The sequence below is a fragment of the Vanellus vanellus genome (assembly GCF_965231255.1).
Source record: "Vanellus vanellus genome assembly, chromosome: 6".
Classification (NCBI taxonomy): Eukaryota; Metazoa; Chordata; class Aves; order Charadriiformes; family Charadriidae; genus Vanellus; species Vanellus vanellus.
Genome location: NC_138911.1, coordinates 13,946,803 through 13,969,536, shown reverse-complemented (window position 1 = coordinate 13,969,536; position 22,734 = coordinate 13,946,803). Strand labels below are relative to the sequence as shown.

Genomic DNA, 22,734 nt, shown 5'->3' with positions numbered 1-22,734 from the left:
GAAACATAATTAAACTATTTTTATAAATGGACTTGACATTTTGTAAGATGTTTGTGAAGTCAGGCCGTGCTTTCCCAGTTACTCAGAAAGTTAGTCTTAAATGACAAAATGACTTGCAGAAATTTAACTTATGTTAACTTACGTGGACCTTAACTAATAGAATCAGGTACCTTCCATGTATAGTTAATTACTTAAACACTGAACATAGTTCACAAATGCAAATGTGATTTTTTAGACATGGAATGCAAACAGTAAGTTCCAAGAGTCAAAAGCTGTTTCTTCTGGTAAGAAATGTCGTCTGTTTACACTTCCCCACCTTTTTTTCCCCTTTTCCCCTTCCTTTTTTCCTTTGTTCCATATAGTCAGGCTGTGGGACTCTCTAAGCGCTAGCTTTCTTTAACAGCTTCCTTGATGATTAATAGTAAGCTAAACATAAAGTAAGCTTTGTTTGAATTATGCAAGGATTCAATATTGTCTTTATAAGCTGATCTAACTGTTTTAGTTTTTTTACAGCTAAGAGAGTTTTAGCTACTGCTGGTATTTTTATTCTACTTTGTTTAGGTTCTGCTTAGGGCATTGTTCTTGCCAGTTGTTTTTTAATTGCAGATAATTATTCCCATTGCTTTGGTAGCCCGTATTCCTGGGCAACTTTTTCTTTTTGCCCGCTGAGATCATTAGCACTAGCTTCAGGAATATTTGTTAATTAGGTTTGTGGATTCTTCAGGACCAAGTAGCATCAAAATAGCTTATTATCCCATCAACTCAACTAGAGAATTGAACACCCTGTTTCAGTCAGGATGGGAGAGGGCTGTACTCCAGACAAAGACACAACCCCATACCTGGGACCATCTGATTGCTGAGCAAGACCTTAGTAGCAGGTCAGCTCCATGACCATTGTGGCAATTGGAGAAGTTTGTCAGACCTGCAGCATCACACTATCTGTTTTTGAGAAAGCCCTAACACAGGCTATTACCATATTAGCATGTTCTTAAGGAAAAGATCTCCATGTGATCTAGATCTTCACCTCCCCTCAGTGCTTCACAAGTACTTTGCAAGGCTGCTTTTCTAAGAACTTCTGAGTTACTTGTGCTCCATAAAAGACTGGACTCTTCAGCCTCCCTTCAGTTCCACGTTTGGAACTACCTTGTGTGCTTCTCAAACTATATCCACAAGATCTTTGACCATCTGGTGACCTTTATCAGATTACTGCCCAAAGATTTTTGCCAAAAGTTTGACACTCCAATTATTGAGGGTCATATGTCACCTAGAACAATCCTGCAAGCCTCACTTGATGCAGCAGGGACAGCAGTCTGTGGTTTCACCTCCTCCTTATTTCTTAGGCGATTTTCTTGGCTTCTGTGTTTCCAGGGAGAACAAAACACATCTAAAGAAAGAGATTCTTTAGCATCCATTCCAAAGGAGCTTTACAGACCACAAAGGGGTGTAAGCTGGAACATCATACCAGAAGCAAGGAGAAGTGGTAGGAAATAGCTTACTCTTCTACTGGTTGTTGAGTGAAATTTTGCCCTTTTTTTGAAGTGTAGACATTTTGTGGCTGAGTCTGAGCAACATTCTTATTAGAATGTTCTGATTACCCATTCTTCCAGGTCTTTGTAACACATGCTTGCTTTCTTGGCTAGAAGTTGTCCTTGGGTGACTTGAGATCAGAAGGAGGTATGCTCTCCTCCCCAGAAGTGTAGTATATCATGTATCAGTTGTTTCTGATAGTAATATGCCTGGGTTCTTGAATGAGCTGGAAAACAGATTAGGTAATTTCAAGCAACCCTAGCACAAGCGGGAAGTCCATGACAATGTTCTGGAGATTTTTCTATAACAATGTGGTTAACCAAGACCTATTCTTCCCATAGACATGAATAGGAAATGCTGGCATTTTTACTCCAGAGTGCCTTCCAGACCATTTTGTAATCAACTGTTAAAAGAGACAGATGCATTCATGTCAACCATGCGTGTGTTTTCTAATCTTCAGAGTTGTTTTGAAAGATAAAATAGGATAATGGTGATCGTTCTGATAGCTAAGGATGAACATAAGGCAGATCTGACATCATTTCAACTTTTCTGCTGAACTTCTCTGATCAGCTTCATTATTGAAGTTCATTTTCTTTAAATGCCCAGAAAATTTTTATTTTTGCTTCAGAGAAGTACCCTAATTAATAGAATTAAAAATGAGTCAATTTTATTTGGCCAAGTAGATGTAATTTGCCATGTGATACACACAAAAAACAATTTTCCTTGACTTGGCCTCCTTGTCTGGAATTCTGCTCTATTTCCTAGTTGGTGCTGGGTTCCTCTATCAGCTCAAGCAATTTGGCAGTTGTTTCAGCACTGCACTTCCAGGCTGGTGGCTTCTTTGTTTTTGTTGATACTATAGTAATTGTATCTTGAAGGGTTTATTGATATATATATATATTTTTTTTTTTTTTTATGTACTAGTTTTCAAGTAGGATCTGAATATCACAGTTGTTTCCTCTGTTTCTGAACACTTTTTGAGTGGTCAGAAATGGTACTTGAGCTTTAAAGTGCTTGTGAATGTTCATCACAGGTCCTTCATAACTTCCACTCCTCTTGTAAAGAGGTATGCATTGAGAAAGAAAAAGCATGGAAGAACAACGCCATGCAAAGCTAGATATATATAAAAACTGTTGTCAACTGTTTAAAGAAAAGACCTTAAAATGGTGATATGTATATGCACAGCAGTGCAACTTAAGAAATGGCATTTCCTGAGCTGAGAAACATTCTGTGAAATTCATGTTCACTTAACTTTGTAGAAGTGATCGTATAATGAGTTCATCCCTGGCTAGAAACCAGAGAAAGTTGGTCGATTTGATACCAATGCTCAAAAGTCTCTTAAAGGAGAGGTAAACCATTCCTCAGCAATGAAGTACTGCTGTCATTTTACTTGCATGCTACAGTTGCACAATGCTGTATTATTGAAACCTTTTGTAGAAATACTAATGTGCCTAATAAAGTTGTTATTCTGTCAATTGCTGTTATATTTTTCAATTTCTTTCATTCTTTGTGGATAATCAGATTCGTGCCAAAACCCAGAAGACCATTCACAAATATGTTGCTGCAGGCTGATACCCAGTATCTAGGTTAATCCTTTAAATTCACAAGGCAAATGCTATGATGTGAAATTTGAATATAGACACACATACCCACCAGTTTTCAATAAAAACAGAAATAAACTGTATTTTATATAGTTTCTTAATCTAGTTTAAATTTGACAGTACCGAGTACATGTTCAAGATCACAGTAAAACTATGGCTATGCTGAAGTCAGTGAAAAAAAAAAAATCATTGATAATGATGTAAACACACTGTAACTCAAAACCTGGAATTTAAAACTCAGGTTGAATATATTCTGAAGAAATGTTTAATTAGTCAGACTTGCATTAGAAATATGTATTGATATCACTTCAGTAGAAAGCTACATTATGAGAGGGCAAGCTGTATACCTGAGTGAAGATTGATAATTATTGATAAGGAAGCAGTATCAGGGCATACTTCAAATTACATTGTATATGTGGGTTTTGGATAAGATCCCAAACAAATTAACTTAACGTTTTGCTTTAGTGGTAAGAAGACTATTTTTGCCTGAAACTAAATAATGTGTGCTGAGTATTGTGTAAAGTTAATAGTGAGAATACATAATTTGATAAAGGGAGCATTCTGTTTGAGAGTAGCTTATTTTGCAACTTACACCTATGTAATTTTGCACAATATTAAGAAGAAATATAAATCCATTCATATTCAGTGCTTGCTATGAAACAAGGAGGTACTCAGGGCTTTCTGGTAATTGTATTACCTTAAAACATTTCAAGTTGCATAACAATAAATTGATAGCCTTTTATTACTGGTCACTTTTCAAAATCTTAAGGTATGCATTCAATTTCCAACCTGGAAAATATCTTCCTGTTTTTATTAATTATTATAATACAGTTGAAAGGGTCTATGCAAATGCAAAGATAGTCTTCTGATTTCATGCTCGCTCTCTTCTTTTTTTTTTTTTTTTTTAATTTCCCTATTCCAAGTATGAAGTCTTCCATCGGGTAATAACTTTCGTCTGAAGAATTATTATTCCTATTCATTTAATGATGTGATAAACACAGCTTAAAAATATTTTGGTGCCACAGAATCTGTTGTGAATGAGACATCTGTAGTCACAAATTTATTTGATATATACGTCTTAAAATCAAAAACAGATGTGCAGATGTGTTGACTATATAGTGATATGCTAATAGCTACTGCAGGGATTTTTTAGATACTCACTAGTTAGTTTCAAGGCAGGGTTATATCAAGGCTGTCTGGAATTAATATAGAGCCCTTCAGGCCCATCACTGAATCCTTCCATGCACCAGGCTTAGAAGCCAAGGGTTGTGCCAAATACTCTGGATTTAGAATTATCCTTACATCAATGGAATTTCTTCATAATTTAAGCATGTATGATGCACTGTCTGAGCTCAGTGATCTGTCAGAACGATTGCAGACAATGGACATTACACTGCCAAAAGCTCTCTCACATTTGTCGACAGGCTTAGATTTCTGCTTGCATTGTTGTTAGTTTAGGAATATATGCAATAAAGATGGCAGTGCCAAATAAAATTTGTACTATGAAAACAGGGATATGCATGACAGCAAAGCTGTTAAAATCCATGTAGCAAAATTAGGAGCTTGGCAAACAGTAAAAAAAAAGAAAACCAAAACCAAAACAACTGGCTGATGACAGCAGGACTTTTTAAGACTAAAGTTTACTCGAACATCTATTTTTTTTGTGCATATTAATTCTGCATTGTAGTCTTTCCTAATCAAAAACTGAATCCATGCTAAGAATGGGCTGAGTCACTTTTTGAAAAGTGGGGTCCACAAATACCAGAATTGTTGCCTAAATAGGATCTGACTATTACAGAAAGTTTAACGCTCCCATAGAACTTGAAAATGCCTGTAAAGAGAAGTGTCACAGAAATTCTTAATGTCTTGCCAGGAATAGTAAGTCATTCCTAGGGTCTTCTCTCTCTCGTGTCTTTTCTTTTCTTTTTTTTTTTTTTTTTAAGTACTTAGTTTAATAGCCTCTGGCAAATTTATTTCTGTATATGAATGTATTTCCATTTTTCAAGAAGAAACTTTTGGCAATAATAGATGGGGCAGAAACACATTGTGAACATTTTATTGTGTGATCTACATACAAGTACTCATTGTAAAATATTTATGGAGTATAAATGCATAACTAAGAAGGTAATACTGTGTCTAGCCATTAATTTAATATGATGATAATGTCTGTTGTAAGGAAATGGGATCCATTAGTGGTCTCATGGATTACAAAGGCTTTATCTCTGTATCACTCTATCAGTGATTTCCAACCTTTGCTGACAATTATACTTAATTCTTTCATGGGTAGAAATTTTGAAAAAAATTGTCACTAATATAACTGATATAGTATTTGTTCATGAACTCGTGTATCATTCATAGATGTCTGTCTCAGATGTTACATATCTACTGCTGAGTGTTTTATGACATTTTGGTTTTGATTCAGTTATAGTAAAAAATTCCAACAGTGCAAATCAACAGTAGCGATTAATATATTTGAAACAGTTTATGCAGCTATGTGCACATTGAAATTAATCTTTTATCCTCAGAACCTTAAAATAATAATTGCCATTCTTTTTTATTGAAATAAAAAGCTTAACAAATTTTCATAAAACTCCAATAATATATAATACTCCCATAAGTTCTGATAACAGTTCTTCAGTTATCATTTGATGACTCAGACAATACTATGTACACTGTTTAAATCAGAACTTCTAGGTTAGCAAGCAATTTACAGCTCAAAATATATTTTTCTTGTAGAATTAATCTAATACGGAAACCATTCCTCACTTAGAACAAAGAAATAAATTTCAGGTCCAAGAAATTACTGGCAGTAATATCCATGTGAATGTTTCTCTAAATATATTTTTGTTTTATTCAAACAAGAACTTACAAATAAAAACTATTTCCATGACCAGGATATGGCTTTATTGTGTTGAACCTTGTGCCCCTTGTTTGTTCCAGGATTGGACAAAAAGAACCAGACTCTTCTCTGCAGTTCTCTTTCCACAGGGATTATTTTAGCCTGCTTTCAGCATTGCTGGGTCTTTCCCAGCCAGCTTTGATGATCAGATACGGTTAGTTGCCCTGAAGGCCTGTCCTGAAAAGGGCAAACAATGTCAGTTCACAAAAACTATGGATTTTAAAAAATTAGGAATAGACTTTAAAAATTTGTGTAATTAACATTTTTCATGACAAAATATTCCAGTTTTTTAAATTGGTCAGTAGTTTAAAAATTGTTAAGAAATGCCTTTGGCAACATGAATGCAAGGCTGTTGTAGAGAAAGAAATGTCTGCATCCCTACTGAGAACGTGCAAAAGAATAAGAAAAGAATTTGGCATCATTTATAGAGACAAGTTATTTTTTCCTATTTACAGTACTAAATACAAAAGAATAGATTATTTTTTCTTTGTGAGCACTTCTGAGATCATCTTTAAATGATTCTAAAGAGAAGTATGTACATTATAGCAGCTGTCAAATTTTTGCCCTCAGTCTTAACCTAATTCATGAAAATGTCATCAAATATGACCACTGTTGTACATGAATGCTTACAATTAAGTAGCCTTTTCACCTTATATCTATTAATGAAGTAAATTTATTACCTGCATTAAATCCAAATATGGGCTGTTCACATTGTCGAGAGAGTAAGACAGTTCTCAAAAAAATATAGTCAAAATGTTCAGTCCTGAATGTTTTATGACACCATCCAATTTAATCTAATCTTAAGTAATCTTATTTTGACGAAACCAACCTGTGCACCTGAAGCTGAGATGTTTGTATGTCTGGAATTTGGGTGTTTGGGCCACTATTTAAACCTAGTTTTATTTTAGAGATTAAGATCCAGGTTTGTGGTGTTAAAAGACACAAATCAATGACTTGAGAAGTGTAAGAGGCATTTAATGTAAAGTGATTATCGACCATGGTGACTTGAGACTAAATTAGCTGTAAATGTAGTCAAACTAAATACAGCATGTCAAATTGAAGGGTCTTCTGAAACAAATGTCATTGCCATTTCTGCCCTACAGTATTTGTAGACTACAGTGGACAAGAACACCACCATTTTAAGGTCTCTCTTCTGTCGTTCATTCTCCTGATTATCATTTTTAAGTCTTGTACTCTGTCCAGAAGAAGGTATCCACCTCCTCTCATGTTGGCCTAGATGATTGATCATCAAATGGGCATTCACTATACAATACAAAAAAGGGAGCTAACTGTACAAATTATATTCTTTCTGTCTCAGGATTTTGCTGTCCTTAGTTTCTTACAGTGTCCCACATTTATTTTAAATAGGGACAGCATTGTTATAAAACCCTTGAGAGTTACTTGCCTAATGCAGCTCACTTTTTGTTACCACGTCCTTGCCTATGCTACTTATTCTAGGAGCAGTCTGACTTTTATTTGGCTGGTGAGCTTTACTTCATCCTTCCTCTTTAGCACAAGTAGTACCTTCAAGTCTCCTGAGGCTAGTATTGACCACTTCTTTCCCCCAATAGTAATAGTCAAACTCCCAACAATTGCTAGATATTAAGCAATGGATTTCTTTTTAATTTGAGGGAGATTGAGATTAATTGGTAACACTTTTATTCTTATCTATAAACAGCTGCTTACTGCAGGAAGCTACACTACGTGAGTCATGAAATACAGGCCAAAGAAATTAAAGTAGGGTATTTGAATGTTACAGTAATACGCCCATTCCTACTTGCCCAGCAGTAACAGCGCTGCTATTTGCCAGTAACCACTAGCCCATCTGACAGGAGTGGCTCCGTGATCTCCCTCGGACCTGTCCTTCCCTTCTCCACAGGGATGGAGATGCTGCCGTTGTTTAGTCTGTCTCTTACTCTGGCACAACGGAATTTTCTTGATGCTGCTTCTTTTGCAATCTGCTGTGCCTAGGTAGCATGAAACACACAGTCCCTGGGAGTGTTACCACTGGCTCCAGTGGAGCCAACCTTTTACCAGAAAAACTCCACACAACTACAGGAGTACAGTACACAGCAACACAGTGGTTAACATAGATTGACGGTGAGTGGTATCCCAAAGGCGACTTGGTGGAATGTTGTTTCCTCTAGTGAATCGGCAGCAGAGGAGGCATAATGGCCTTGCCTTTTAGTTCCTGTATATTAATCTCTCCAGAGCAATGCCTGCCATCACTCAGATGTCAGATGCTGTTTATAACTACACTGGAAACATAACATAGAACAAAATAGTATCATTAATTTCTCTTGAGACTGTATATGCATGTTTTAGGTTAGCTATTTTTTCACTGCTGCACTTAGTTTAAACATTGTATCAGCAGCATGGTAAGGTGGCTTGAAAAGTTGTTTTGTCTGTGAATTTGTCCAGTTGCTCTCTGAATACATGACCAAAAGACTGCAGCGTGTTCAGGTGGCAAAAGTTTTCACAGCACAGGTATGACATGCCTCAGGAAGTACCGCCTTGTCTTTACTTGAACCTGCTGCTTTTAACGACACCCAATACCAGTGCTAGAGGACAGAGAGAAGTATTGTCTTTATGCAGCATCTCTGTGCCAGTTGTGATTTAACAAGCATTTGTCACCTTTCCTTGTTTATGTTATTTAGACTGAAGACTTCTACTCCTTACTGTTTGTCTTTATATGAAGCTATTCCATAATTTGAATCATTCTTTCCACTTTTCCCAGTGCCTTTAGTACTGCCACATTGTTTTAAGGTGTGAAACAAGAATCCCAGCCAGTATTCAAGGCTGAATGGTGTCAGATGCAGTATGGGTTTAGTGGCATAGTAACGCTTTACGTTTTGTTCCCCCTCCTAATAATTCCTAACATTTAATTTGGCTGTTACTGAGCATTGGACATGTTTTCATAGAGCTATCAATTGTGTATTCATTTCTCTGAAGTGATCCTGATTATCAGGCTGCCAACTGTGAAACTAAAAGTGAGAAAGTACTATTTTCTCGTAACAGATGTTTTATAAGTAGATTATTTAAATATGAGGATAGTTTTAGTCCTGTAGTTTTTCAGTCCTGTAGTCTTCTGTAGTGTGATTTCTTGATGCAATATGCTGATTGCTGCTTGTCATTCACTTTTTTCTCCACAATTAAATTTGTATTTCTTTAATCCTCTTTTTCTGTTAATTTAAACCTTCTACACACCTATGCAAGCATATCGTAATGCTGGTGTTAGGACTGTTACCAAAGAAAACATTTGATGCACTTTCCTATAGCTTTTAGTATTATAAAATTAATACCTGTGACATGGATAATTGGGATAGTTTTGTAGATATTTGATAATGGTTCAGATATAGCAGTGGCAAAATCAATGTGAAGTTGTGTCCCACGTTGCCACACCGCCGAGTCTCATATCACGGCTTGGAGAAAACAGCAGTTCTCTGACCATCTTGGTCACTCAGCACCGTTTTTTCTGCTATCAATTGCGTCTGTTACCCTAGCCTTTTGTCATGTGGATCTTATCTCCTATGAGCTGTCTCAAACCATCAGATCATTTCCTGCAGGCCACTGTACTACCATTAAATATAGCAAGGGTGACATTTTCTCAGGTGCAGAGGTCAACATAATGCTTATGCATCACTTAATTTTTACTGAAACTGTCACTTAAGGCTTTCATTCAAACCTTCTAAGAACTCTGGATGACTGACAAACCACATCACTAATTTCAGTAACTTTGCCACATTTGGGCAAAATATATGTAAAATGGTTCCTTTCCGATGTGATGCCTTTGTTATCTGAAAAAGAGCTATTTGATTTTGCCTTGTTCATTCTTTTCTCTCATATTGTATTTAAATATTATACTTTTAGTTCAGATACATCAGTGGGGAATAGGTTGGGTGCTTTTTCACACCAATGCACTGAGATGTCATCAGAAATACATGACAAACCCACTGGCTTTAGCCCTGCCTAGAGAGGGCTCATACTGAGCCTGAAGGGCAAGCAGGAGCATGCAGAAGGAACTGAATGACTTCCTTCCACTGTGAGCATTTCCCCTTTCTAGAGATTATTCCTGCCTCTTGTGCTGCTGCCTTGGAAATATGGTAACCGTTATGCTGCCTGGAGCACTGGAGAGCAGCTGGAACTCCATTCCATGTCACCCTTCCTGCTGTCACATGACCTAAATCGGTTTGCTTTAGGATAAATTTTTAATAGCTGGACATCTGGTTAGTTTGGTTTTGAATATATTTGTCTACCCATGTAACAAAAGCAAAAAGATTACTCAGGGAAATAATTAAGTTGTTATTTAATAAACCTATACAATACTTCATATAGCTTCCAAAAGGTCTTTATACAGCTTTTACCATTTTTCTATGTGAAATTTTACAAATCCTGCCTTTTTATCACTAAAATCATGGTTCCTAACATTATTTCCTGTATGTATACAGAACAATAGAGAGTCTTGGCATAGGGTAGTGTTCTATCAAAACTAACACGCTTTTGCCAAAAGAGAGGAAATATCTGTCTATTGTTCTGTTACTGTAGGTGGAGAAAACAGATCTTTAGGGAGTCCCTTATTGCTGTGGGAAGTTATTACAGAATAGCATTATACCAGAGACTATGGGAATATTTACTGAAAGTTCAGTGAAACTTGAAAGCTGTTCAGCTCACTTAATAAAATGTTTATATATCCTGTTTCAGTGCACACCAAACAATATTGAAGAAAGGAAGTTATTTCAGATCAAATTAGGTTTTATTAATCAGAAATCTTAAAAATAACAAAACAAGTTAGATAATTTAAATTAGTCTGTTTAGGTTACACCCCACCTCCCCCCACCTCCCACCCCCAGACAACACTGTAGCCCTCTAGGGAAAAATAGAAAATTCTCCAGTGGTAAGAGAAACGCGTGAATGATCCTGCAATAATCAAAAGGTGTTAGAATACTGGTTTGACTTTAATGACTGTGACTTCAGAAACTGTATGCTTGTTTGAAAAATTAAAACACATCAATACAGTATTAACTGATTCTCTTTTGTTTTAATGCCTGAGTCATGCAATCCTATACAAGAGTTCTCATAGTAATTTTTAACTCACTTCAGTTACAACTATATAAAAATATTTTACATTGCACAAAATAAGAGCTCCAGTAAACAATTCATTTTTATTAAGCTCTTGTAGTTTTTTATCTTTGAGAGCAAAAAGACCCATTTAGAAATTTAATCACATTTTAGCTGTAATTAAGACATAGTAATATTTCTTTACTATAATTCATAACAGTGCTTCTCATTTAGCTTTATATAATTTCAGAGACTTCCCGTACCCTATTTTTTTCCAAACAGAAATATAAGAGGATTTCCAGTCTGCTACATCTGATTAACAGTGGCTGCTGTTTTACTCCTACCAAACTGTCTTCATTTGGTTTTTTACCTTGAGCTGTTTAAGCTTATAACTTTTACTAGCCTGGACGCTGTACGAAAACTTAACTGCAGTTTTGGGAAGCACACCAATTCATAAACGGCATGCTTGTGATAAAAGGGCAATGACTGAAATACAGCTTTAAAACCTTCTTCTAGTAGTTTTAGAAGAGATAGGATTGGACTCTGTAGCCTCCTGAAGCAAGAGGTCCCATTCGTATCCTCGCTGTGCGCCCAAGAATGGTGCGGCACATGCCCACTACAGACAGTCCTTTCACAACAGCAATGGAGTTTGCCTCAGTGGAAAAATAAGTGAGGGGGGAAACAGAACAAACCTAATACTGATGGTTCTACAGTATCATTCTTCATGCCTGTGTGCATCTGTGCACTAAATCACCATTCAGAGAACAAATTTTCACAGCTGTTTTAGAGGTAGCTTTTGTGAAGTTGACAGTGGTGGGTTTTTTTCCAATCAGTTTTTAAAGAGTAACTGTGATTGGATTTATCCATACATACTCCTATCCATAGCCAAGGTTTTGATGTAACGTAAAACATACTTGTAACAGTGGCTGTAACAATTGTGTTTGTTCCCATGCTCTTCATATCCTGTGAATACGAAGAACAAAGAGGAGTTTTTCTCAAAGCACAAAGAAAAGGCAAGCAATAGCACATGCATCCTATTTTACGTCAGTGCCTTTATCTTCAGCAGTTTTAAAATTCCTACAGCTTTTTCAAAACCAGTAAAATGGCTACGGTTGATATTTAGTAAGAAAAACTGAATTTCAAATTACCCAATGCAAGTTTTCCTCAAGTAATGAAATTTTTGTACTGCACACGGGAATCAACGTTAAGAGACACGCTTCATTGTCTTAAGTAAGAGATACCGAACAGTAGGAAAAACGCAGGCGGAGCAGGCTGAAGAAAGCCATTCAGGACCTTTCGCCCAGAGGAGCTGCCGGGGTTTTGTAAATTGTGAGGTGACGATGCCATAAAACGAGAGCTGGTCCGCGTCCACCGCGCCTGAGGGCGCCCGGCGCGCTGTAGCGGCGGCCGCCCGTTACGCCAATGGCCGTTACGCCAACGGCCGCCCAACGGTCCCTGAGGCACCGCGCATGCGCCGGCGGGGCAGGACCCGCGCGCGTCGCCGGGCCTAGGGGGCGGGGCGGGGCGGGGCGGGGCGGGGCGAGCCTCTGTGCGCTCGATCGATGAGTCGACGTGCGACTAGCGCTGCTTGGCCGCTTCCAGTCCAGAGCGATCGCTGAGGGAGCGGTCCCCCCTCGCTGCCCCGGAGCCCACGCCGCCGTCGGGGGAAGGAGGATGGTGAGGGGCGGCCGGGCCGGGGCAGGGCACCCCCGCGCCCTCTGCCCGGGCTGCCGAGCGAGCTCGGGGGGAAGGGGGAGGGCGAGAAGGAGGGAGCAGGGCCGTGAGTAAGCAGTTCCCGGGCCATGCGGGGCCGGGCTCGCCGCGGGCCGGGGCCGGGCCCTGGGCCTCGCTGCCGGGGCTTGGGACTCCCCGGGGAAGGGGGCGGCCGCGCTCTCCTCGGCGGGGCCCGGGCAGGGAGGGGGGCGCAGCGGCGGCGGTGGAGGCCGACCCCTTCGGCCCGGCCCGGCGCGGCGTGACGCTGCAGACAGGTGGGTCACGGCTGCCCCCGAAACGGGCGGAGCGGCGGCGTCAGCCCCGGCGGGGGCTCGGCGGGGCTTCCCGGCACCGGCGGCGGGACCTCGCCGTGCTGCTCTCCGCGCTTTACCTCCTCGCGTCGGGGGCGGAGGCAGCGGGATCGCTGCTCGGTGACTTCGGGCTGTGCTGCCCGTTGAGTGTGTGCGCTTTCTCCGGCCTGAGAAGAGATTTGACCGGAGAACGGCCCCCTGTTTCAGGCCTGGGACCGAACGCTTCACGTAAAAAGCGTTGTAAAGAGAACGACCAGAACGTCACTCGAGAATGCTCTTTCTGCCTGCTGATTAGTTACACTAATGGGTTTTATTTTGTTCGTTTTAGTTTCGCAACCAGTATGACAATGATGTCACAGTTTGGAGCCCTCAGGTAAAATCTGTATAAGCTTGCAGACTGGCTTTTTACTTGCTTTTTGGTTTTCCTTTGCTCTTGCAGCAGCGGTGTTGTAGTAGCATAGATTGTATTCAGGTGCCTGAAGCTCACTGCAGGCTGCTCCCGTGTTTTGCAGGCTGCCGCTTTCTGGAAGGCCACTGGCGCATCTTCTGGTGTGTGAACCTGGATGATGCTTAGGTGGGCCTGGTCACCTCACAGTCCTTCAGGCAGTTGTTTTCTGAATGGACCTGTGAGGTACGAAATAGACGCGATCATTGCAGGGGGGTTGGGCTAGATGATCTTTAAAGGTCCCTTCCAACCCAAACCATTCTACGATTCGATGAACAATTTGCAGACCTATAATAAAAAGGTATGAAAAAGCATGAAACTGAGCTTAAATCTCCCCAGTGTTAGGCTACTGCCAGGTCATTCTCTCTCTTATTCACTAGCTAATATTGGAAAGGAACTATTTAATTTACATTTGGAAAGAACTTTGGGGTTTTTTAAATTTTAAATTTAAAATTAAATAAATACAGAGCTTTACTGTATTCAAATTGTTCAGAATAAAATCAAATTATTAAAAGTTAGCATTTAGTGCTTAAGTGAGAATATGCTGACTTCTTCGAGTATGACATAACAGCACCTATTTCTCTTTTTGTCCACACAGTTTTTACGGACTTTTAAGCCCCTATTTGAATGACTGTACCCATATGGTAACCTGAGATACTGATTTGTCTAGTATCAATTCACAGATCTTACTTTTCTAAATTGAAATGGTCACAAACATCTATGTTCAATAAATTCCATTTATAAAGCTTATAATTATAACACCGAGAGCTAGAATATGTAAGTAGTTAAATGCCATATCATTTTGTAACTCAGTTTACATTGTGCTTCAATTATGAAGTTTGTGCAGCTGTGTGTCCCTAGTTTCCCATGCTGTAAAATATTAAGGAGGCTTCATGTTATCTCTGTACTTAAGATTATATTGAGATTTACCCTTGAATTTGAAATGTTGATACCTCTGAATCAGATTCGCATTGAGTATTATTAATAAAAATGTACATTGTGTGTTCTAAAACTTAAACGGGTTGAGTTGACTTCAAAATAAATATTCTAGAATTTTAAAAGCAAGTGTCAGTTCAAGTGTTTAATATTGCCTCTTCTCTCGGTATGGTCATTTTAAGGTAGTATACTTATGGAAAATCAGTGTCTGGAAAGTTTACTTATTCTAGATTTAGCAAAACTAAAGATTTATTCTAAATGCAAACATCAAATTGTATTGGTGTAAAGTTAACATATCATTAGTTTGTGGGTTTGTATTACTACTGAAAATCTTCATGGTGTAGTAGTATCATTTAAAAGATTATATCATTTAAAAGATATATTTTTCAACATACATTGTAGCAGCAAGTTTTGTAATTTCTACCCAGTATGAAGACAACCTTGAATATTTGAATCTTAGTCAATACCGGGATAGCTGTAGATGGCTTTGAATTGTTTTCATCCTTCTTAATGGCTGTGTTTCTATGGCAGATTCACTATCAGGAACTTTAATTTTCCGTTTTTTAATCTATCTGCTACTTTAAAAATTACTTTTAAAACTATAAAATTCTCTTGAGACTTCTAATAGATATTGTGAAGTCATCAACAACACTAATTTCTATTTTTTTATATAAATTGCCTTGAAAATATAAATAGTGTTGATGTCTTTTTTTATAAAAGACATTTAAAATTGCTGTTGTGCTGCAATTACTGCTCCATACACTCCTGTAGGTGAGCCAGTGATATGACACCATAATAATTCTTGGCATTGTTAATACAGGAGCAAAGGATAATCATATTTTATTGGGGGGGGAGGATATTTTCAAATATTGTTTAAAAGAAAAGGAAATATGAGATTAAAGGCTAGAAGGGGTTTCATGCTTTTATAGCCTTTCAAGTCATTCATGAAAGTTGATAAATACATGTTGGAGAGGTCACAGTGATTCCATACTGCTCTCGGGCAGGACATATCCTATGTTATTGAAATTCCATTTATAACTTGGTGGATGAAATGGAACATTAGGGTATTTTAAGCACCTAGTGGACCTCCAGACAAATCAAATCAAAAACCTTTTACCAAAAAAAAAAAAGTAATAATACTTTACGAGCAATGGAACTAACAGAAGGTGATTTCCTGTAGATTATCCCCAGTACATTCCACTATAATAGCTACTACATTCCACTACATCACAACTGGTAGGAGGCAACTGTGTGCTGCAGTTATTAATTCCAGTACTTGCACAGTAGCAGCGAACATGCTATTTGACATAGGCAGCCAACTACAGTGCAGAAAAATAGCTACTTTGCCCTCAGTGATTGCAATAAAAGGATGTCGTCTCATATTTCTGCAAAGCTCCTGGCCGCCTTTGCAGAGCTTCTGGGGACTGAATTGTCTTTGAGACCTCTACTCCTCTTTCAGACTTTACCGCAGTTGACTAATAACTTGTTCAGAAGTTATTGGGGAATGGATGGTGAGACACAACAATTGCATAAGACTCATTTCTTCAGAAAACTCGATTAAAAGTTCAGCATCCAACTTCAGTTGGAAGTTCCATCTTTGAATCACATTGGGTCAAATACTGATTCCTCTGAAGACAGTGACAAAAGTCTTGCAATTCTAATAACGTCAGGATTATTTGCCTTTTCTTTTTAGCTTTCCTGTTTCTTTGTACGCAGTAGCGAGTGGCTCAGAGACGGTCAGATTTATGTAGGGTAATGGTGAGGCGTTTGCGAAAGATAATTGAGGAAGTCTATTGGTTGTAGGTTTAAACTGTGTTATGCAGTCAGTGTGCCTGTTGGAGTGAGGGAATCAAAGGTCTGAAAATCAAGAACCATTGAAAATTGATGCAGAGGATTGATTTTGGAATTATTACTTTTGATTTTATTCTGTAGGGCCGAATTCATCAAATAGAATATGCCATGGAAGCTGTGAAACAAGGCTCAGCTACTGTGGGGCTGAAATCGAAAACGCATGCTGTTCTGGTTGCTCTAAAGGTAACTACAAAACAGTGCTCTTGGGACAATAGTGTTAGTAGAAAAGTTTTGGTTTGAGAAACTAGTTTTGCGAAGTCTGAACTTCTATGTGTAATGTAAATGCAATCAACAGTTTCCTGTTGCTTGAGTACCAGTATAGAGCTATAAATATTTTCAGTACCTGTGCAAAGCAGATTTTCGCAAAATGCTGAAAGAAATGAATGAAAGATTTTTTTTCCATTTAGAAGGTGTGTTCCTCTTTTTTTTTTTTTTAATTAGTTATTAAGTAGTAAAACTATTTATTTCTTTTCACAAAGCTTGAGTGAGTGTCTGTTCTTTCTATTTGACAGTCTCCGAATGAAGTGGAATTAGGTTGTTCTTGTCTTCTGTTGCAAGTTTATAAATTTTTAAATCTTTTTTATTGTTTCATGGTCATATTTAGTTCTTGCTATAAATGTTAGCAGATTTCTCCACAGCACTTGGCAAACTGTTCAGTCTGCCTCATAGCTTTTTCCTTTTATGCATAGAGAGCACAGTCTGAGCTGGCGGCTCATCAGAAAAAAATCCTGTACGTTGACAACCATATTGGTATCTCAATTGCTGGACTTACTGCTGATGCAAGACTCTTGTGGTGAGTATCTCAGTTGTTGACATACACAGTTCTGCAATAATGAGGGAAAGTTCAGTTGTAGACGATTGCGAATGAAATTTTATGGTCAGCTAAGGATTAGTCTTGAGTTACTGCTCTGTTGTACTCTGCCAAAGACCTCAGTGTGAAATTCTGGCAGATTTTTAACTAGCTGGCAGAAATCTCATTTGTTTGGCCCAAAATTTTGCTCTTTGGTTTTGTTACCAGTAAGACAGTCCTGTCTGGTTTCCTCAGTGTGATGGGGTTTCCAAGGAGTCTGAGAAAGTGCATCACTTATTTCCCTTTAGCAGCTGCTTCTGTGTACACACGTTTAAGAAAGTTACTAAATACATACACTGCTGTATGTGTCGGTTTCGGGGGGGGCTTGCTTTTTACCTGCTGGCGACACAATTTCATCAGATAAGGCAAATGTACGTGAAAGGAGGAGTGTTCCTCAGTTTGATAGGAAAGGACACGGAAGGCATATGAAGAATTTCTAAAATAAACTTTTAATTGCTGTAATGTTACAAAAAAATGTTACCTGTGGCTTTTTTCCAGATGATCTGTCTGTTGCCTGCACGAACTTCTACCTTTTTTGCATTTGTATAGCTGAAAAACAATAGTACTCATTCAAACCTGTGGTCAGCTTTCTAAATAACAATTATAGATCATGACAAAATGACATTATGTAATGCCTTTGACCTTTTTTTCTCAACAAGCAGAGCTGAGACAAAAATACACTTACCTTAACAGACAAATATTGAGGCAAAAACTCATAGTGACTTTCATCTATGTATTGGTTTGATTTTTTTCCATCTGTTTTCTTTTCTTTTTTCCTCCTAGCAATTTCATGCGTCAGGAGTGTCTCGATTCTAGATTTGTGTTTGATAGACCTCTTCCAGTTTCTCGCCTAGTGTCACTAATTGGAAGCAGTATCCTTTTTTTTTTTTTTTTTTTTACACTTCTATAGCTTTTTACTTGTCCATAAAATGATTTTCATATATCACAGCTTAAAAGTCATATTAAATTGAAAAAGTTAATTCAAAGATAATTTTTCTTTATTCATGTTACTTGTGTATCCTTTCAGAGAATATCCCATAATATGCACTGATTTGGTAGAGAAGCAATAAAGTACCATGTGACACTGTTTTTCCGTGACACAGCCCCATGCCTTTGGAGGTGGGGGAGGAAAGATGACGGCACTGCTCAAAATATGACCGTTTACTGGATTGCAGCTGCTCACTCAGATACTTTTTTCTGTGGCAACTTCTGTCTCTGCATGGAACGTAGCAGAGGCCTTTTATTCTGTCCAGCGCCTAGGAAAAGTTAAAGAGATAAGAAATTAAATGAGGCTGTGCAGTGTTAAGTGAACTGTTTGTATTACTTGGTTGAATGCACCACCCAGTTATTTCAGGAAAGCTAATTGTTAAAATTTTCTTTCGGTGGAAAAGAAGTTGGTGTTCCAAATAAGTCCTGAGATCTGTTGTTTGTTTGTTTGTTTTTTTTTAACATAGTCTTCACTCCTGCAAAAAGGTTTGCAAAGACTGTGTAACGATTTTGGTGCATCCCTGCTTGGCTTAGGAAAATGTTTTGGGTAATTAACATGTTGTTTTGAGACTGTTTCCTTAGCTTACTTAAGAAACCCAGATACCAACGCAGCGTTATGGCAGAAGACCGTATGGTGTAGGACTGCTCATTGCAGGTTATGATGTAAGTAAGCTGCGCTAGGTCCTGTTGATCTAAAAGAAAATGTGCTTAATGCCATATTTTACAACAAATAATGTCAAGAGGGGAAGATGGAAGAAGCAGATTCATCAAAATTCTCTGAATAAGGAAGTAATTTTCTGTATCTTACCCTAAAACATAAATTTTAAAAATGTCAATTAATAGCTCTTCCTACCTACACTTATGAGGTGTACGTTTACAAAAGCGAAAACTGAATTATTTTAAGGTGAAAAATGAGATACTGCGAAAACTCAATTTGTTTGTGTTTTAAGGGATCAAAATGTTGATCCCACAATGACAGTAATTATTTTACTATTGATTATGGAGTTTTACAAACTATTACTTTGAATAATTTCTATAAAAAATGCATGTGGCAATCATCACTGGCCTCTCTCACTTGTTTAGCAACAGCAACAGCTTAATGCAGCACACGGAATCTCTGCCCTCGAGATTTTTGATACGAGAATGGTTGAAGGAAACCGTTGTCTTGCCCGAAATGTTGCATGGCATAGTTCAGTCTACAGCAGGTTTTTACTTTTGTGCAGATAAGACGGAACATGTGTAAAATACCTACTGTGAGCTGTGAAGTAGGAAGCATATGTAAGCACAGTACAGTTTATGGAACAGAGACAGAAGCATTTTTGGTGCCAGCTATCCTGCCCAAATAAAAACTGCGTTTTAGTAAACAAAGCATAAAGATTTTTTTTTTTTTGTAGATTATTGCTTTTTTTTTTTTATATAGTAGCTTTGAAGGAATTGGTAAGCACAGTGATACGATAAGCAATATAAAATATATGTATGTGCATACATATAAGCTATGTGATGTACCTTGAAGCAAAACTGTTTTAGAAAAAAATCTCATGTTCCCACAGCAGACTTGGTATGAATATATACGTTTGTTTGACGTTCGGTGGGGGTTTTTTTCCTCTCTTTGTAGGATATGGGTCCTCACATCTTCCAGACTTGTCCCTCTGCAAACTATTTTGACTGCAAAGCAATGTCCATTGGTGCTCGTTCACAGTCAGCGCGAACTTATTTGGAGAGACACATGACTGAATTTACTGACTGTGAGTAATGAAACCTTGTCTGTCTAATGGCATTTGTCAATAATGCAGTTTGTTTTCTGCTACTCTTCTGTTCTTTTGCATTTAGTAACACGGGAAGATAAATTTTGGGACCCAAGTTTGGCATAAGTGTCAATCTGCATGAAGACAAAATTGTAGAGAAAAGGATACAAACCCGCATGTCTAACATCTGGATGCTTGTTACATCTAATGAAAAGAGAAGTTGTGCTCAGAAAAGCAGAGGGGAAAAAAAGTAAAAGGCTTCTACCCTGTTTAACCTGGGGAAAGAACAATTCTTTCTGTATCAGAGCAGGGATAGTATATCTGGGCAAGGATTTAGGTAGTGCATTTAAAATGATGGATTTATTTTTATATGAAACGGTGACGAGGAGGCAACTGAATGGTTGCTTGGGGAAAAAATAGTGTGATTATCACTGTACTGGAGGCGAGGCAGGTGCCAAAACCAGACACGTTTGACCACAAATGTAGGGAAGGGATGGTTTCTCAAGGTATACTTTTATAACCAACTCTGTGGTTGGTACCAGACGTACCTAAGGTAAGGAGAGGAGTTCTGGAAATCAGGTTCGTTTTCTAGTTGTCAACTGGGAACGGGAAGAAGAGGAAACGAGTGTCTAGAGATAATAACGTACATTTTGTAAACTTCTTTCTGATTTCATTTGAAGGTAATCTTAATGAGCTCGTTAAACATGGACTGCGTGCCCTGAGAGAGACTCTTCCTGCTGAACAGGATCTGACCACCAAGGTAAATACTAGGTTTTCTTAACCAGAAATGTTACTGCCACTGTTATTAGAAATCACTGTGACAAAATTCATGTGAAGTATGGCTGGCACTGGAATTTGGAAGCTGAATACTGGTAGATACCATCATCTTCATTTCACGTCACCTTTTTATCTACAGTTTCCTTAATTACCTCAGATGTCATTTTCTCCATAAAAATTACACTTTCTCTAAATAATACCTTGTTTCCCTGGTTGCTTCATTCCATTTTAAACTTTGATCAGTGTTTGAGATACATTACATGCAACTAGAATCGCAACTCTGCAACGTAAGCACAGTCGGTACTCTACCTGGGAGGTGAGGGAAGGGAACGTACAAACAGTTGATTGAGTATCCAGCATCAAAAAGTTGCAGAAACCTCTGACAATGAATTGAGGAACTGTTGAACAAGAAAATTCTAAGGATGCCCATTAGTTGGTGTTCTGCTTGTGGCTTATCTGCCCTCTTCCATATATAATTTTTTTTTTTTTATTCTTAGCCCTCCCTTGTTTTTTAGAACTCTTAAAATAATGAAAATGGAAAGTAAGATTGAAATAAGTGGGTTTGAAAAATCATGTATGTTATTAAAAAGAAAGAAATCCTTGAAAAGCAGTTTTACTTACAAGATTTTGAAACATAACAGCTTTTGTAGGGAGTAAATCTGCCTCCCTTTCCTTTTCTAGTACAGTCTACCAAAGAGGGCGTCTCTCAGAACTTCCTTTTTTCCTTAAGCAGACACAAAGAGCACAATGGGTCTGTTTATCACGGGGAGAAACGTTCATCTGTTTCACAGGCAAAAGCAGTAAAGCCACAGTTATTTCCAGAAAAACGCTTCTCACTTCTTTCAAAACTTTGCTTAACAGAATGTTTCCATTGGAATTGTTGGCAAAGACATGGAGTTTACCATCTATGATGATGATGACGTAGCACCATTCCTAGAAGGTCTGGAGGAGAGACCGCAGAGAAAGGTATGCGGTTTAGATATAAATAAATGGGCTTTGTTGAAAAACATTTTGTGATATGTGATCTATCACACTTGTGTTTACGACACTAAACACTCTCTACTATTATCAGAGTTTTAGGAATGTGATTTTAAAATCTGAATCTGAGCTAGAGACTAAGATGCTCATTAAATAGATTTATGCTGAATTGGTGAGGGCCTTTCCAAATTCATCTTCTTTCCTCATCTGTGATCAAGTACTGTTTTTTTTGTTGGTGTTTTTCTTTTTTTTTTTTTGCGACAAAAGTGGCTACATATATTTCTCATGCCTGCCCCAAGATGCATCCTTAGTCTCCTAATGACCAGCTCTGTCCTGCTCCCTGCTTAATTTGGATAACGCTACTTTTCAAGCTATTTGCTGACATGAGCTGTGTTGATGCACTCATGATGCTCAATCCAGGATGAAGCTGATTTGTCAAGTGTTGTTTTCTGCCCTTCTGTAATAGATATTTTTTTCTCTCTTTAAGCCTGCTCCACCTGCTGATGAACCTGCAGAAAAGGCAGAGGAGCCCATGGAGCACTAGTTGGTGGATGAGTTCCTCTGGGTTAACGTATGTCTAATTATACAGGAACATTTATCCATTTGCTGGTAACTTTATCCTCACCTGTATGCGTTTTCTGCTGATACATTCTGAGGGTTACTCTAAAAGAAAGAAACCAACCCACCTATCCTTAAAAGGTAGACAGGAGGTCATAATTGGGTGTATTTTCTTTGACAAGAAAGGTGTAATCATTTTCAAAATAGTAAATGATACTCTTTTTTTAATGAAATGCATACTGTCTTTAACTTGTAAGGACAAGTGGAAATAAATCACTTTCTTGGAATCTGCTGTGGGTTTGTTTTTTTTAATCTGAACAAACGACGATTCAAGTACTTCTGTCATATCAGGGTGCCATCGTGTGTTTGACCATTTGTCGGAGTGAGCATTTACTTACTGTGTATAAATGTGATGCTCTTGAGAACTGTTGAACTGAGGGGACTTTGAAATGCTTACAAAAAATACAAAATAGTTGTGGAACAAAGAGGATGCAGCGT

The 22,734-nt window shown here is 38.1% G+C and overlaps 1 protein-coding gene across 3 annotated transcripts; it reads left to right on the top strand.

The window, feature by feature from the left end:
- The first annotated feature begins 12,654 nt into the window (after positions 1 to 12,654).
- PSMA1 (proteasome 20S subunit alpha 1) lies at positions 12,655 to 22,524 on the top strand. Of its 3 annotated transcripts, XM_082485689.1 has the most exons (10): positions 12,655 to 12,762; positions 13,438 to 13,482; positions 16,423 to 16,524; positions 17,031 to 17,134; positions 17,975 to 18,063; positions 18,771 to 18,841; positions 19,794 to 19,923; positions 20,604 to 20,683; positions 21,562 to 21,666; positions 22,166 to 22,524. In XM_082485689.1, exons 1-10 carry the CDS (start codon positions 12,760 to 12,762, stop codon positions 22,220 to 22,222), a joined length of 786 nt encoding a protein of 261 aa, XP_082341815.1. In that variant the 5' UTR covers positions 12,655 to 12,759; the 3' UTR covers positions 22,223 to 22,524. The 3 variants fall into 3 exon arrangements, with proteins under 3 accessions (XP_082341815.1, XP_082341816.1, XP_082341814.1); XM_082485690.1 differs by lacking the exons at positions 12,655 to 12,762; positions 13,438 to 13,482 and adding an exon at positions 13,576 to 13,740; XM_082485688.1 differs by lacking the exons at positions 12,655 to 12,762; positions 13,438 to 13,482 and adding an exon at positions 13,748 to 13,855.
- Positions 22,525 to 22,734: the final 210 nt, after the last annotated feature.

Bases quoted from the DNA above. Each gene is read 5' to 3' on its own strand.
- PSMA1 (XM_082485688.1), top strand. From the start codon at position 13,781: ATGATCTTTAAAGGTCCCTTCCAACCCAAACCATTCTACGATTCGATG. The intron at 18,842-19,793 runs GTAAGTAAGCTG...CTCTCTTTGTAG, and splicing joins TGCTCATTGCAGGTTATGAT to GATATGGGTCCTCACATCTT. The intron at 21,667-22,165 runs GTATGCGGTTTA...TCTCTCTTTAAG, and splicing joins AGGAGAGACCGCAGAGAAAG to CCTGCTCCACCTGCTGATGA.